General features: G+C 42.3%; 1 protein-coding gene across 8 annotated transcripts in view; it reads left to right on the top strand.

Moving 5' to 3' along the window:
* Window positions 1-13,440, top strand: part of LOC122556191 (mediator of RNA polymerase II transcription subunit 12-like protein) — a 609,874-nt gene that overhangs the window by 525,463 nt on the left and 70,971 nt on the right. For all 8 annotated transcript variants that reach the window (XM_043702730.1, XM_043702729.1, XM_043702725.1 and 5 more), the window contains 2 exons: window positions 5,726-6,088; window positions 7,528-7,687. In XM_043702730.1, coding sequence (XP_043558665.1) covers window positions 5,726-6,088; window positions 7,528-7,687 — 523 coding nt within the window. The remainder of the gene's footprint in view (window positions 1-5,725; window positions 6,089-7,527; window positions 7,688-13,440) is intronic.

The raw sequence follows: 13,440 nt of genomic DNA, 5'->3' as shown, positions 1-13,440 counted from the left end.
GTCACAGGCCTCCAGTCTGAAAAACAACCCTCCATCACCACCACCCTCTGTCTTCTACCTTTGAATCAGTTCTGTATCCAAATGGCTAGTTCTCTCTGTATTCCGTGAGATCTAACCTTGCTAATCAGTCTGCCATGGGGAACCTTGTCGAATGCCTTACTGAAGTCCATATAAGTCACATCTACTGCTCTGCCCTCATCAATCCTCTTTGTTACTTCCTCAAAAAACTCAATCAAGTTTGTGAGACATGATTTCCCACGCACACAGCCATGTTGACTATCCCTAATCAGTCCTTGCCTTTCCAAATACATGTACATCCTGACCCTCAGGATTGCCTCCAACAAATTGCCCACCACCGACGTCAGGCTCAATGGTCTGTTGTTCCCTGGCTTGTCCTTACACCCTTCTTAAACAATGGCACCACGTTATCCAACTTCCAGTCTTCCAGAGCCTCACCTGTGACTATTGATGATACAAATATCTCAGCAAGAGGCCCAGCAATCACTTCTCTAGTTTCCCACAGAGTTCTCAGGTACACCTGATCAGGTCCTGGGGATTTATCCACCTTTACCCGTTTCCAGACATCCAGCACTTCCTCCTCTGTAATCTGGACATTTTGCAAGATGTCACCATCTATTTCCCTACAGTCTATATCTTCCATATCCCTTTCCACAGTAAATACTGACACAAAATACGTATTTAGTATCTCCTCCATTTTCTGTGGCTCCACACAAAGGCTGCCTTGCTGATCTTTGAGGGGCTCTGTTCTCCCCCTAGTTAGCCTTTTGTCCTTAATATATTTGTAAAAACCCTTTGGAGTCTCCTTAATTCTATTTGCCAAAGCTAGCTCATGTCCCCTTTTTGCCCTCCTGATTTCCCTCTTAAGTATACTCCTATTTCCTTTATACTCTTCTAAGGATTCACTCGATCTATCCTGTCTATACCTGACATATGCTTCCTTCTTCTTCTTAACCAAACCCTCAACTTCTTTAGTCATCCAGCATTCCCTATACCTACAAGTCTTTCCTTTCGCCGTAACAGGAGTATACTTTCTCTGGATTCTCGTCATCTCATTTCTGAAGGCTTCCCATTTTTCAGCTATCCCTTTGCCTGTGAACACCTGCCCCTAATCAGCTTTCGAAAGTTCTTGCCTAATACGTCAAAATTGGCCTTTCTCCAATTTAGAACTCAACTTTTGGATCTGGTCTATCCTTTTCCATCATTATTTTAAATCTAATAAAATTATGGCCGCTGGCCCCAAAGTGCTCCCCCACTGCCCTGCCCTATTTCCCAAGAGTAGGTCAAGTTTTGCACCTTCTCTAGGAGGTATATGCACATACAGAATCAGAAAATTGTCTTGTATGCACTTAACAAATTCCTCTCCATCTAACCCCTTAACACCATAGCAGTCCCAGTCTATGTCTGGAAAATTAAAATCCCCTAACATAACCATCCTATTATTCTTACAGATAGCTGAGATCTTCTTACAAGTTTGTTTCTTAATTTCCCTCTGACTATTAGGAGGTCTATAATACAATCCCAATAAGGTGATCATCCCTTTCTTATTTCTCAGTTCCACCCAAATAACTTCCCTGGATGTATTTCCGGGAATACCCTCCCGCAGTACAACTGTAACGCTATCAAAAAGGCCACTCCCTCTCCTCTCTTGCCCCCCTTTTCTATCCTTCCTATAGCATTTGAAGCCTGGAATATTAGCTGCCAGTCCTGCCCATCCCTGAGCCATGTTTCTGTAATTGCTTCAGAATCTCAACCTTTTCCCTTCCTATGTCGTTGGTTCCAATGTGGACAATGATCTCTTGCTGGCTCCTCTCCCCTGTGAGAACATTCTACACCCTCTCTGAGACATCCTTGATCCTGGCACCAGGGAAGCAACACACCATTCTGCTTTGTCGCTGCTGGCCACAGAAACGTCTGCCTGTACCTCTGACTACAGAATCCCCTAACTCAATTGATCACTTGGACCCGACGTACCCCTCATTGCATTAGAGCCAGTCTCAATGCCAGAAACTTGGCTGTTCGTGCTACGTTCCCCTGAGAATTCATCACCCCCTACATTTTCCAAAACAGCATACCTGTTTGAAATGGGTATAAGACACGAGATGCCTACCTCTCTTACCCTTCCTGGAGTTGACCAATCTATGTGATTGTATCTGAGACTTTCCCCCCTTCCTATAACTGCCATCCATCACATGTTGTTGCAAATTCCTCATTGCTTCTAACTGTCTCTCCAACCGATCCATTCGATCTGATAAGATTTGCATCCAACAGCATTTATGGCAGATATGATCCGCAGTAACCCTTGAACTCTCTTTAAACTCCCACATCTAACAAGAAGTACATACCACTGCAAAGGCCATTTTTGCTCCTTCACAATCTACAGACCCAGAAAATAACACCGTCTTATTCCTCTACAAACACTGCCCCAGGTTACATTAATAGTTATGGCTTATATTTTAATCAAGAGACATATCTCTAAAAACATATAATCAATAAAGAACCCACTCTACTCACTACTGCAGAATCTCTGTATGCCACACTTAAAAACAACGATTAACTTATCTGATTCTGTGCTGTGAACCTCGCCCAACAGTTCCTCCAAGATCAGTTGTGAATTTCACAGTTTGTTAATTTTCCCAGATGCACTCCGATGTCCAGCGTTACATGAATTCAAACAGCAAAGGCAGTAACTGTGCAGGTTCTCTCTCTCTCTCTCTCTCTCTTTCTCTCTTTCTCTCCTGCAATGACCTCACCATGTGCTTCCTTTGTCTGCTCTTCTCCCCTTTAAAATTGCTGTTGTTCTGACATTTTTTTCCAAAGTTCCAAAACAATGCACCAGCATATGAAGCAATCATTGCTGCTCCTGCAATTCCAGGAAATCACCTCCAGCACCTAAAATACCTCAAAAAAGGAGCAGCTGAGAATGCATTCTTCACTCACTCTTTTCTGTGAGAATTTACTGTGCACAAATTGGCTGCTATATTTCCTATATTGTCACAGGTGCAGCACTTCAAACGATGCACAACTAGTGGAAATTGTTTTGGATGGTTTGAAGTTGTGAAAGGTGCTATACAAATGAAATGGTGACAGAAAGTGCCAGAAGGGCTTAGCAAATCAGGCAGCTTTTGTGAATAATGAAGCGCAATAAACATTTCAGGTCATCAGAACCATTTGCATTTGCTTTTACTTATCTTGACTGTCTTGGTTGATCTTGGTTGGAAGATGACATTGGACTGTCACTTGATCCTCCCGTTATGTCACGGTTGTAAAAAAGCATAATTTTCCAGCTCCTTCTGGTTCTGAAGGAGAGTTATTGAACACAAAATGTTTCTATCTTCATAGATGCTGCCAGACCTTTAGAGTTTCTCCAACCCTATCTGCTTTTATAAGAAAGTCATACTTAATAGACTCAGGACTGACTCATTATTGCACGCGTTAATTTATGTATTTATAAATGGGCTAATCTCTTCATCAAAAGCATGCTATCTAAAAGAATCACTTCTCAGTTTGAGTCTTCTGCTGCATAAACAGAAAGGATGTTTGTGGGTAAAGACAGAGTGACACTAGAATAGAGAGTAACCGAAAGCTTAAACATTTATGTGTTGCAGGATGAATTCTGTGCCTAAAGCTGTGAGCATTTATTTTTTTCGTGCTTGTCTACTCAACTGATTTTCTTCCCTTATCATAAAATCCCTAAAGTGTAGAAGTCAGCCATTCAACCCTTTGAGTCCACACTGTCACTTTGAAGAGCATCCCACCCAGACCCATCCCATCCTTGTAACCCTGCATTTTCCCAAGGCTAATTCATCTAGCTTACACCTCTTTGGATTGTGGGTGGAAACCTGAGCACCCCGAGGAAACCCACGTAGACACGGGGAGAACGTGCAAACTCCACATAGGCAATCACCAGAGGCCAGAATTGAACCCAGGTTCCTGGCACTGAGAGGCAGCAGGGCTAACCACTGAGCCACCATGCCACCTCATCTGTCAACGTATCGTCACATTGATGTTTGATATCCTTCAGTGCCTGACCCACGTTTCAGTCCTGATGGCAGGAGTTGTGGGCTATTCACTGGGGAGACTATTTCCAAAATCTTGCACTTACCCAGAAAGTGCATGCATCCAATTTCAACAGAATGTGAAGAGATTTCAACGCAACAAGGAGCAGGTTTAGTTCATCACTTTGTGCTCGCTCTCTTAAACAAAAATATGTTCCAATAATTTCGACTTCCCAGCCTGGCTGAGTTTCCACTCTTAAAACTAAGAACACAAAGGTTTGCGTTGAAAGTAACATTTCAATCATACATTTGTCAAGCAAGAGTGAATCTAACCAAAATAAGAACAAAGAATTGCACATGCTGGAAGTCTGAAACAGTAATTGCTGGAGAAACTCAGCAGGTCCGACAGCCTCTGTGGAGAGAGAACAGAATTAACATTTCAAATCCTGTGAGCCTTTGTCAGTCCAATCTCAAAACTGGACTTGAAGCATTAACTCTGTTTTTCTCTCTACAGAGGCTGCCTGCTGTGCCGAGTTCCTCCAGCACTTTCTGTTCTTGTTTCAGAAATTCTAACCATCTCCTCTTGATGTTCAATATCATAACCATCACTCAATCTCCTACTGACAACATCCTGGAGTTAGGAAAAGAGAAAATATTGGAAAATCGCAGCAGGTCTGGCAGCATCTGGAAGGAGACAAAAGAGCTGACGTTTCGAATCTAACTGACCCTTTATCTGCCAGACCTGCTGAGATTTTCCAGTATTTTCCCTTTTGGTTTCAGATTCCAGCATCAGCAGTAATTTGCTTTTATCCTGGAGTTAGCGTTGACTAGAAACTGAACTAGACCAGCCATTACATACAGTGGTTATGAGAGGAGGTCAGAGGCTAGGAATCCTGCTCTAGGTAACTTATATCTTGTCTCCCCAAGCCATGGCCACCATCCAAAAGGTACAAGTCAGGATTGTGAGGAATCCTGAAATCCTGATGAAACTCTACAATGTTTTTGGGTGCACATAGTTCCAGCAGCACTCAAGTCTAGCACTATGCAGGACAAAGCAACCTTTTCACTCATTTCACCATGAGTGTGTGCTGCCTACAATTGGCACTGCATCAACTCACCAAGACTCCCTTTAACAGCCAACCTGTAAATCCACAAACTCCATCGCAGCTGATCCATCTGATCGCAAACATCTAGAAGTTCTTGTCCAAATCGCACACCATCCTGACTCGGAATTGCATCACCAGTCTTTCACTGTTGCTAAGTGGAAATCTTGGAACCCCCCCCCACTGACAGCATTGTGGGTGAAATCCCCCCCCCCGCCTCTGCATTATTTTAAAATGGAAGTTCACCCTAACTTCACAAGGGCAATTCGGAATGGGCAATAAATGTTGGTCCAGCCAACAACACCTAGATCCCATGATCCCACAAAAATGCAGGTAATTGTCCAGTCCGAGCAATGTCTGCTGGATTATCAGAGAATTGGATGGAGCTTCATGTAGGGTGATTGGCTAAACTGGCTTAGGCATCCTAACTAAATGGCTTTATTGCTGATTAGAACTTTTCCTTGTCTCCTCTTAGTAGCACAGGGAGGAGTATTGGTAAGGTTTCAGAGCATGTTTTCACTGTGTTTATATAGGTTTTGCACCATGACATTTTACCTAATATTTCTTTGTTTTAATCTAAATGGCAATCCATACTATGTGCTCTAGGGCCTCCAGGTGTCAACAAAACAGAAGGTCAACCCTTGGGATTTATTTGAGGGACATAAAAATCCAGCACCGCTTTCCTGGGCCTGGTTTGGCACGGTGCGTGTCGATCGGAAAGTTATCAAGTACGAAGATCAACACCATCTCCTCTTGTACCACACGCATCCCAAACCAAAACCAAGGAGTTACTACCTGGAACCCTTACCACTCCCTCCAGAGGATGAGGAGGAGCCTCCTACCCCAGTCTCCCTGGATTCTGAGAAGAAACCAATTGAAATTTCTGAACAGAGCAAAACCAATCAAGAGGAGGAGAAGAAGACCAAGAGCAGGAAAAGGAAGCCAAAGTCGTCCGCATCGAGAACTGACGTAAGGAATATTTTATACCATGTTACCTATTGCTTTCCTGTTTCTTTCTGTCCACACTTCTATTGCTGTTGAAATGAAGGACAGCATCCTATCAATCTTGTAGGTTTTCCTTATAGGACAGGGTAATTGAAGGTTAGGCCACCGCAGGAAGGATGGAATTGAAATACAAATGAACCAAGCGGACCTCAATGGCTGAATGGCCTTCTCCTGTTCCTGTGGTCCTCCTTGTCCCTTGAAGCATCATTTGATCCATTAAACACAGCCTTTTTGAGGCGAGAACTTCAGATTTCTATTCTGCTTAGTGTGGAAAAGCTGCATTCTAATTTCACTGCAGAATGGCCCAAATCTAACCTTCAGATTGACCACTTTCTTTCTGAATCCCTCTGTCTGACAATAGAGCATCTTTGTGTCTACCCATCGATTTCTTTTCATCATTGTAAACACCTCAGTTAAATTTCTCCCAGCCTTCTAAATGCACGCAGATAAAACATACATTTCTGTCGCCTATCTCTATAATCTGAGCCTTTAGATACTGGTGTGTCTATCCTGCTGCTTCTCTGAGGAATATCTCCTCCTTGGGATGCTCTGCCAAAGTTCATAGAATTCCAGATAGGATCTGACCAAGACTCTCCACAACTTTGCCCCTTTTTTATTCCAAACCCCTTGAAGATAAAGACTCAACACTCCAGTGGCGACTTTGATTTTGTTTAGACCTGAGGAGCTTTTAATGATTGTAATGTTTGGGCACACACATTCTGTTTCTCCTCCACTGCATTCATTTTCTTACCAGTCTGAAAATATTCTATTTTGTTTGGTTTAAATCTCAGGAGGGTGGAAGTGGGTACTGCACATGCTGCAGATTAGAGTCCAGATTAGAGTGGTGCTGGAAAAGCACAGCCGGTCAGGCAGCATCCGAGGAGCAGGAAAATTGACATTTCGGGCAAAAGCCCTTCATCAGGAAACTTCATCCATTCCAGCACCTCTGTAATGTTGACTTAAATCTCAGATGGATGACTTTGTGCACTTAACACAGTTTTGTCCACTCACTTGCCTTTGCAACTGTCAGTGTGCAATGACCTGACATCCCATAGCTTCTAACTTACTGCCATCTACAAATATTAAACAACACTCTGTTCCTTCATATCCATATATATGGTTCAAAGTGCTTGAATTTGGTACAGTTCTCCACTTAATGGCATTCACAAGCCTCAGATCACAAAGCTTACTTAAGTGCGCTGAGTCACTAACCCACATACTTACTATATTGTCTAACTTCCAACTCTCAGTAGTTACACTCTCCGGTTATCAGAGCAGGACTTTTTTTTTTAAGTATTGTGAAGGCAAACCCGTCTGCACCCATTTTGTTGCACAATGCCGAGTGACACCAATGTGCTCTGTCACCTTGTCGAGAAATTAACACCAGTTTCTCTCTGTTACAGGACTACCAACAAAACAGTGCTTACAGAGTGCCTCCAAATTACACCCCAATGTCTTCACAGATGATGCAACATCCCCAGGGAGCCCCTTCGTGGGGCTATAATCTCATGGGCCAGCCCCAGCAAACAGGGTTCTACTTTCAAAACCAGCCTCTCCCGCCAGGTAAATGCAGAGGCAACAAGTCTATTGTCTCCTTGTTTCAGCTGCTTTTCCCATTGGGTAACCCCTCTGCAATCTTCAAGTCTAGCCTCTTGTGCTCCTTGATTTTATATGTTTCAGGATTGGCAGTTGTGCCTTCAGCTGCGTAAAGCCTAGGCATTGGAATTCCTTCCTCTCCCTGTTTCTGTTCTCCTTCGCGACACTCTTTAAAATCTATATCCAAGCCTGGACTTTTAATCACCACTCTGGATGGCTCACTCTGTTGCTCAATGGCACAAGTATTTTTTTATCAGGATCACTGTTGTTAAGCTCCTTAGAATGTTTTGTTATAGAACATAGAACAATACAGCGCAGAACAGACCCTTCGGCCCTCGATGTTGCGCCGACCTGTGGACTTTTCTCAGCTCGTCCCCCTACACTATCCCAAAATCATCCATGTGCTTATCTAAGGATTGTTTAAATCTCCATAATGTGGTTGAGTTGACGACCTTAGCAGATAGGGCATTCCACACCCTTACCACTCTGTGTAAAGAACTTGCTTCTGACATCAGTCTTAAATCTATCACCCCTCAATTTGTAGTTATGGCCTCTCGTACAAGCTGACGTTATCATCCTAGGAAAAAGTCTTTCTCTCTCTACCTTATCTAATCCTCTGATCATCTTGTAAGTCTCTATCAAATCCCCCCTTAGCCGCCTTCTTTCCAATGAGAAAAGACCCAAGTGTCTCAGCCTTTCCTCATAAGACCTTCCCTCCAGACTAGGCAACGTTCTGGTAAATCTCCTCTGCACCTTTTCCAAGGCTTCCACATCCTTTTTATAATGAGGCGACCAGAACTGTACACAGTATATTCAATGCACTTCTGTGAATGTAAGTTGGAACTGTTGATCAGTGCTTTGAGCACCTATAATTTCTAACACCTTTCACAACATGCCAATGGGGTTTATAACCTTTTGAAGGATTTGCAAGGTGTGGTCACTATAATAATTTAGGAAGTTGAAAATCACACAACGCCAGGTTGTAGTCCAACAGGTTATCTAAGGGATTGAATTCAAGAGTCGTGAAGTGATGTTGCAACTGTACAGGACTTTGGTTAGGCCACATTTGGAGTACTGTATGCAGTTCTGGTCGCCTCACTTTAGGAAAGATGTGGAAGCTTTGGAGAGGGTGCAGAGAAGATTTACCAGGATGTTGCCTGGAATGGAGAACAGGTCGTACGAGGATAGGTTGAGAAGGTTGAGACTTTTCTCGTTGGAACGGCGAAGGATGAGGGGTGACTTGATAGACGTTTATAAGATGATCAGAGGAATAGATAGAGTAGACAGTCAGAAACTTTTTCCCCGGGTACAACAGAGTGTTACAAGGGGACATAAATTTAAGGTGAAGGGTGGAAGGTATAGAGGAGATGTCAGGGGTGGGTTCTTTACCCAGAGAGTGGTGGAGGCATGGAATGCGCTGCCTGTGGGAGTGGTAGAGTCAGAATCTTTGGTGACCTTTAAGTGGCAATTGGATAGGTACATGGATGGGTGCTTAAGCTAGGACAAATGTTTGGCACAACATCGTGGGCCGAAGGGCCTGTTCTGTGCTGTATTGTTCTATGTTCTATTAGCTTTCTGAGCGCCACTCCACACCACCCTGATGAAGGAGCAGCGCTCTGAAAGCTAATGCTTCCAAATAAACTTGTTGGACTATAACCTGATGTTTTGTGATTTTGAACTTTGTCCACCCAAATCCAACACCGGCTCCTCCACATCATAATTTCGGAAATATAGGAGCCACTTTGCACACAGTAAGCTCCCACAAACAATTCTGTGTAAATGTCCAGGTATTCTCTTTTTTTTGAGTAATTTCCTTTTGGATTATTTTTATTTCCTTTGTTTTCTTTCTTTCTCTCTCTCTCTCTCTCTCTCTCGCTTTCTGTCTGCCTCTTTATTGATTCATCAATCTCTCTTCCTCCCTTTCTCTCTTCAGGATCTTGACTCTCTGTTCCCCATCAATGTTGACTCCCACGTAGTTTGAGAATTTGTCTCTCTTCGCCTTGAGTATATTCAACAACTCATTGTCCGTAACTCGAGGCAGTGAATTAGAAGGATCACAACCCTCTAGGAGACTTCTTATTCTGAGACTGTTCCTAGTTTTAGATTCCTCCACGAGGGGAAATAACCCCTCAGTCTCTTTTCTGTCAAGGCTCCTCAGGGTCGTACATGTTACAATAAATTACCTCTCACTCTTCTACAGTTCGACAAGGCCCAAGCTGCTGAAACACACCTCTTCATTGCAGGAATCAACCTAATGAACCTTCTCTGAACTGCATTGAATACAAGTCCTAACATAAAATCTAAACTGTATACTGATGTGCCAAAGCTCTGTATAGTTGTAGCAAGAATTCTATACCTTCATGTGCCATCTCCTTTGCAATAAAGGATAACATCCATTTGTCTTTCTAATTGCTTGCTACTTTTGGAAATTATTGCATTTTATTTACAGGGAGACCCAACATACTTCAATTAAATAAAGCAATGAATGACAGATGCTGGAAATCTGAACTAAAAAAAACAGAAATTTCCGCAGAAACTCAGCAGGTCTGGCAGCATCTGTAGAGAGAAAGCAGTTAACATTGCAAATCCAGTGACTGCCCTTCAGAACTATTCTGACAAAGGATCACTGAATTTGAAAAGCTAACTCTGCTTTCTCTCCACAGATGCTAGGAAAAAGTGAGGACTGGAGATCAGAGTCAAGAGTGTGTGGCTGGAATAGCACAGCAGGTCAGGCAGTATCCGAGGAGCAGGAGAATCGATGTTTCAGGCATAAGCCCTTCATTGTGAAGGAGGCAACATCTCCACAGATGCTGCCAGACTTGTTGAGTTTCTCCAGCAATTTCTGTTCTTGATTCTCTATTTAACTATTATATGCTTTTCTGTTCTTTTCTATTCTTCCTACTTAACTGGATAACTTCACTTTTTGCACATAATATATGCCATGTACCAAATGTATTACTCACTCAATAAACTGATCCACATGACCTTGTAATCTTTTGGGACTGGAATATCTTCAGGGTAGTCAAATGCATGTCCTGTCCTTTTACGACTTCTGAAATGCACAACCAACTCATGACTGACTTTTTCTGAGATGTGTGTATTTCCAAGCAAGATTCAGTTTCGATGAGCAGTTTGTGAGCCACATTACCATGTGTTGGAGTGCAGGGGTGTGTGTGTTGGGCGGGGGCTGGTGTTGGGGGTTGGGAGTTGCATAGGCTGGTTCGTAGGCCAGCCTGGGATCTCAGGGACAGCAGCCCAACTATCAACATCATTCTTATATTCCTTAGACCTCACTCTTTACTGTTTCTCATGCATTTTTCTACAGCTTTGAATACCTATGGCATTTTCTCCCTTGGTAAAAGTACTGTAAGTCATGTCAAGACTAAAGACATTTGTGGTCATTGTAATGGTCAACTTACCTTTCCAGGACAGACTCCTATGATCAGTCACTGCATTAAAAACACGCCTATGTAAGAGTGTAGCAGCTAATAGTGACATTTGAAGGTGTCAAAACATTTAACACTTCGAATGATTCAGCATCAGCACATGAACATAGCATGGAAAAGGAAATTTCAATCTTTTGTACACAGTGGCGAGAGTGCAAAAGCAAAATTGTTTTCCTTGCAAAAGCAAAGTTAACTGCAACATTAGTTACAGTTTGTGAACCTGAAAATGATCTATTCATCCCTACGCTGTTTCCTATTGGCTAGCAAATTCTCTGCCGATGCTATATGTTGCCCCTAACACCATGAACTATAGCCTTGTAATGTAGCCTTTTGTGTAGCACAGAGTTGAATACTTTTTGGAACTGCACTACATCCACTGCTTTCACTTTAACTATTCTACTTTTTTTAAATTTGTCAAACGTGATTTCCTTTTCATAACTTCATTTAGAGTCTGCTTAATTGTATTAATGAGTTTTTCTATACCCTCCTACTCCTTTGTTAAAATCAGATTCCAGCTTTTCCCAATGACAGATATCAGGCTAACTGACCTGTTAGTTTGCTGCTTTCTGCCTCCCCTCTTCCATAAATAGGGGCATTATGTTCATGGCTTTTCAATGTATTCCAGGGTCCAGGCACAAATGGAAGATTACAGCCATTGCATGGGTTATGCCACTAACACACTGGCCATCAAATCTGGAAGAACTGTCAGACATAAGAACATAAGAAATAGGAGCAGGAGTCGGCAATCTGGCTTGTCAAGCCTTTCAATAAGATTATGCCTGATCTTTTTATGGACTCAACTCCACTTATCCACCTACTCACCATTACCCTTCATTCTTTTACTGTTCAAAAATCTATCCATCTTTGCCTTAAAGACATTCAATGAGGTAGCCTCATCCCACAGATTCACAATCCTTTGGGTGAAGAAGTTCCTCCTCAGCTCAGTCCTGAATCTGCTCCTCCTTATTTTGAGGCTAAGCCCTTTAGTTCTAGTTTCACCCGCCAATGGAAACAATCTCCCTGCTTCTACCTTATCTGTTCCCTTCATAATTTTATATGCTTCTATAAGATCCCCCTCCAACTCTTGTAAATTCCAGTGAGTATAATCCCAGGCTACTCAATGTCTCCTCGTCAGGCAACCTTTTCAACTCTGGAATCAACCGAGTGAACCTCCTCTGCACCCTTTCTCGTGCCAATACATCCTTTCTCAAGTAAGGAGACCAAACCTGTACACAGTACTCTAGGTGTAGCCTCGCCAGCACCCTATACATCTGTAGCATAACCTTTCTATTTTTAAACTCCATCCCTCTAGCAATGAAGGACAATATTCCATTTGTCACCTTAATTACCATTAACCTGTTAAATTCGCGATGTACTTTTTTTGTTGTTATGATTTGTCTTACGTTCTTCCCTCCCTTTTGCTCTCTGGCCTCCAATTTTATTGGGATGCTTTCACGTTTTTCACCATGAAGACAGGAACAAAATATTTGTTCACGTTTTCTCCTATTTTTTGCTTCCAATGATTAATTCTGAGTCTCACGCTTTAAGACTCTTTGTTGGAGGAACAGGGGCATTTTGAATGGGTCCAATCCTTATCTATGAGACACCTGTTGAAAAAGGTAGTAAGGGGAAAATAGATCCCTGCATTTCTGTTCTGCAAACGAACTGGATACTTCCCTTACGTCAGTGGTGTTGATTTGGTACTGACCATCAGAACCAACTGTATGATAAAGAAACGAGCAATTGCTTATATGAAGTGAAATGGTTCTGTAACGATAACACACAATTACCTGACACAATCCAAATGATAAAGATAGCGTCAACTTGCAAAAACAACAAGCTATCTTGACGTTTCATGCCTGACACCTGGATCAGAGTATAGTGCCAACCAATGGTCTGCAAATTGATTGACCCGAAACGTCGACTTCTCCACCTACTGATGCTACCTGGCTTGCTGTGTTCTTCCAGCCTCCTGCTTGTCTACCTTGACTTTGAGGCAGTCTTAACAAAATGGAGAAGAGTTTATAATACAAAATGAACTTTCTTTGAGGGTAAACTAGGAGGTGCCATGATAATACTTTGTAATACTTAATGAATAAGTTTTGACACTAAATGTTTGAAGCTTTTAAAAAAAATTCTAGGAATGTAAAGGTGGTTTTAGTGATGTAATGTTTTTCTTGTATTAATTATATATGCGTCAGTTGGTTGCACAGAGTATAGTTTCAGGTTGCCACAAAAGTTCAACTAGTTTGAAAACTCATGACGAAAGCTTGA

The sequence above is a fragment of the Chiloscyllium plagiosum genome, chromosome 13 (assembly GCF_004010195.1).
Source record: "Chiloscyllium plagiosum isolate BGI_BamShark_2017 chromosome 13, ASM401019v2, whole genome shotgun sequence".
In the NCBI taxonomy this organism is placed as follows: Eukaryota; Metazoa; Chordata; class Chondrichthyes; order Orectolobiformes; family Hemiscylliidae; genus Chiloscyllium; species Chiloscyllium plagiosum.
The sequence above is the reverse complement of the archived record's forward strand: the minus strand, read 5'-3'. Positions and strand labels throughout refer to the sequence as shown.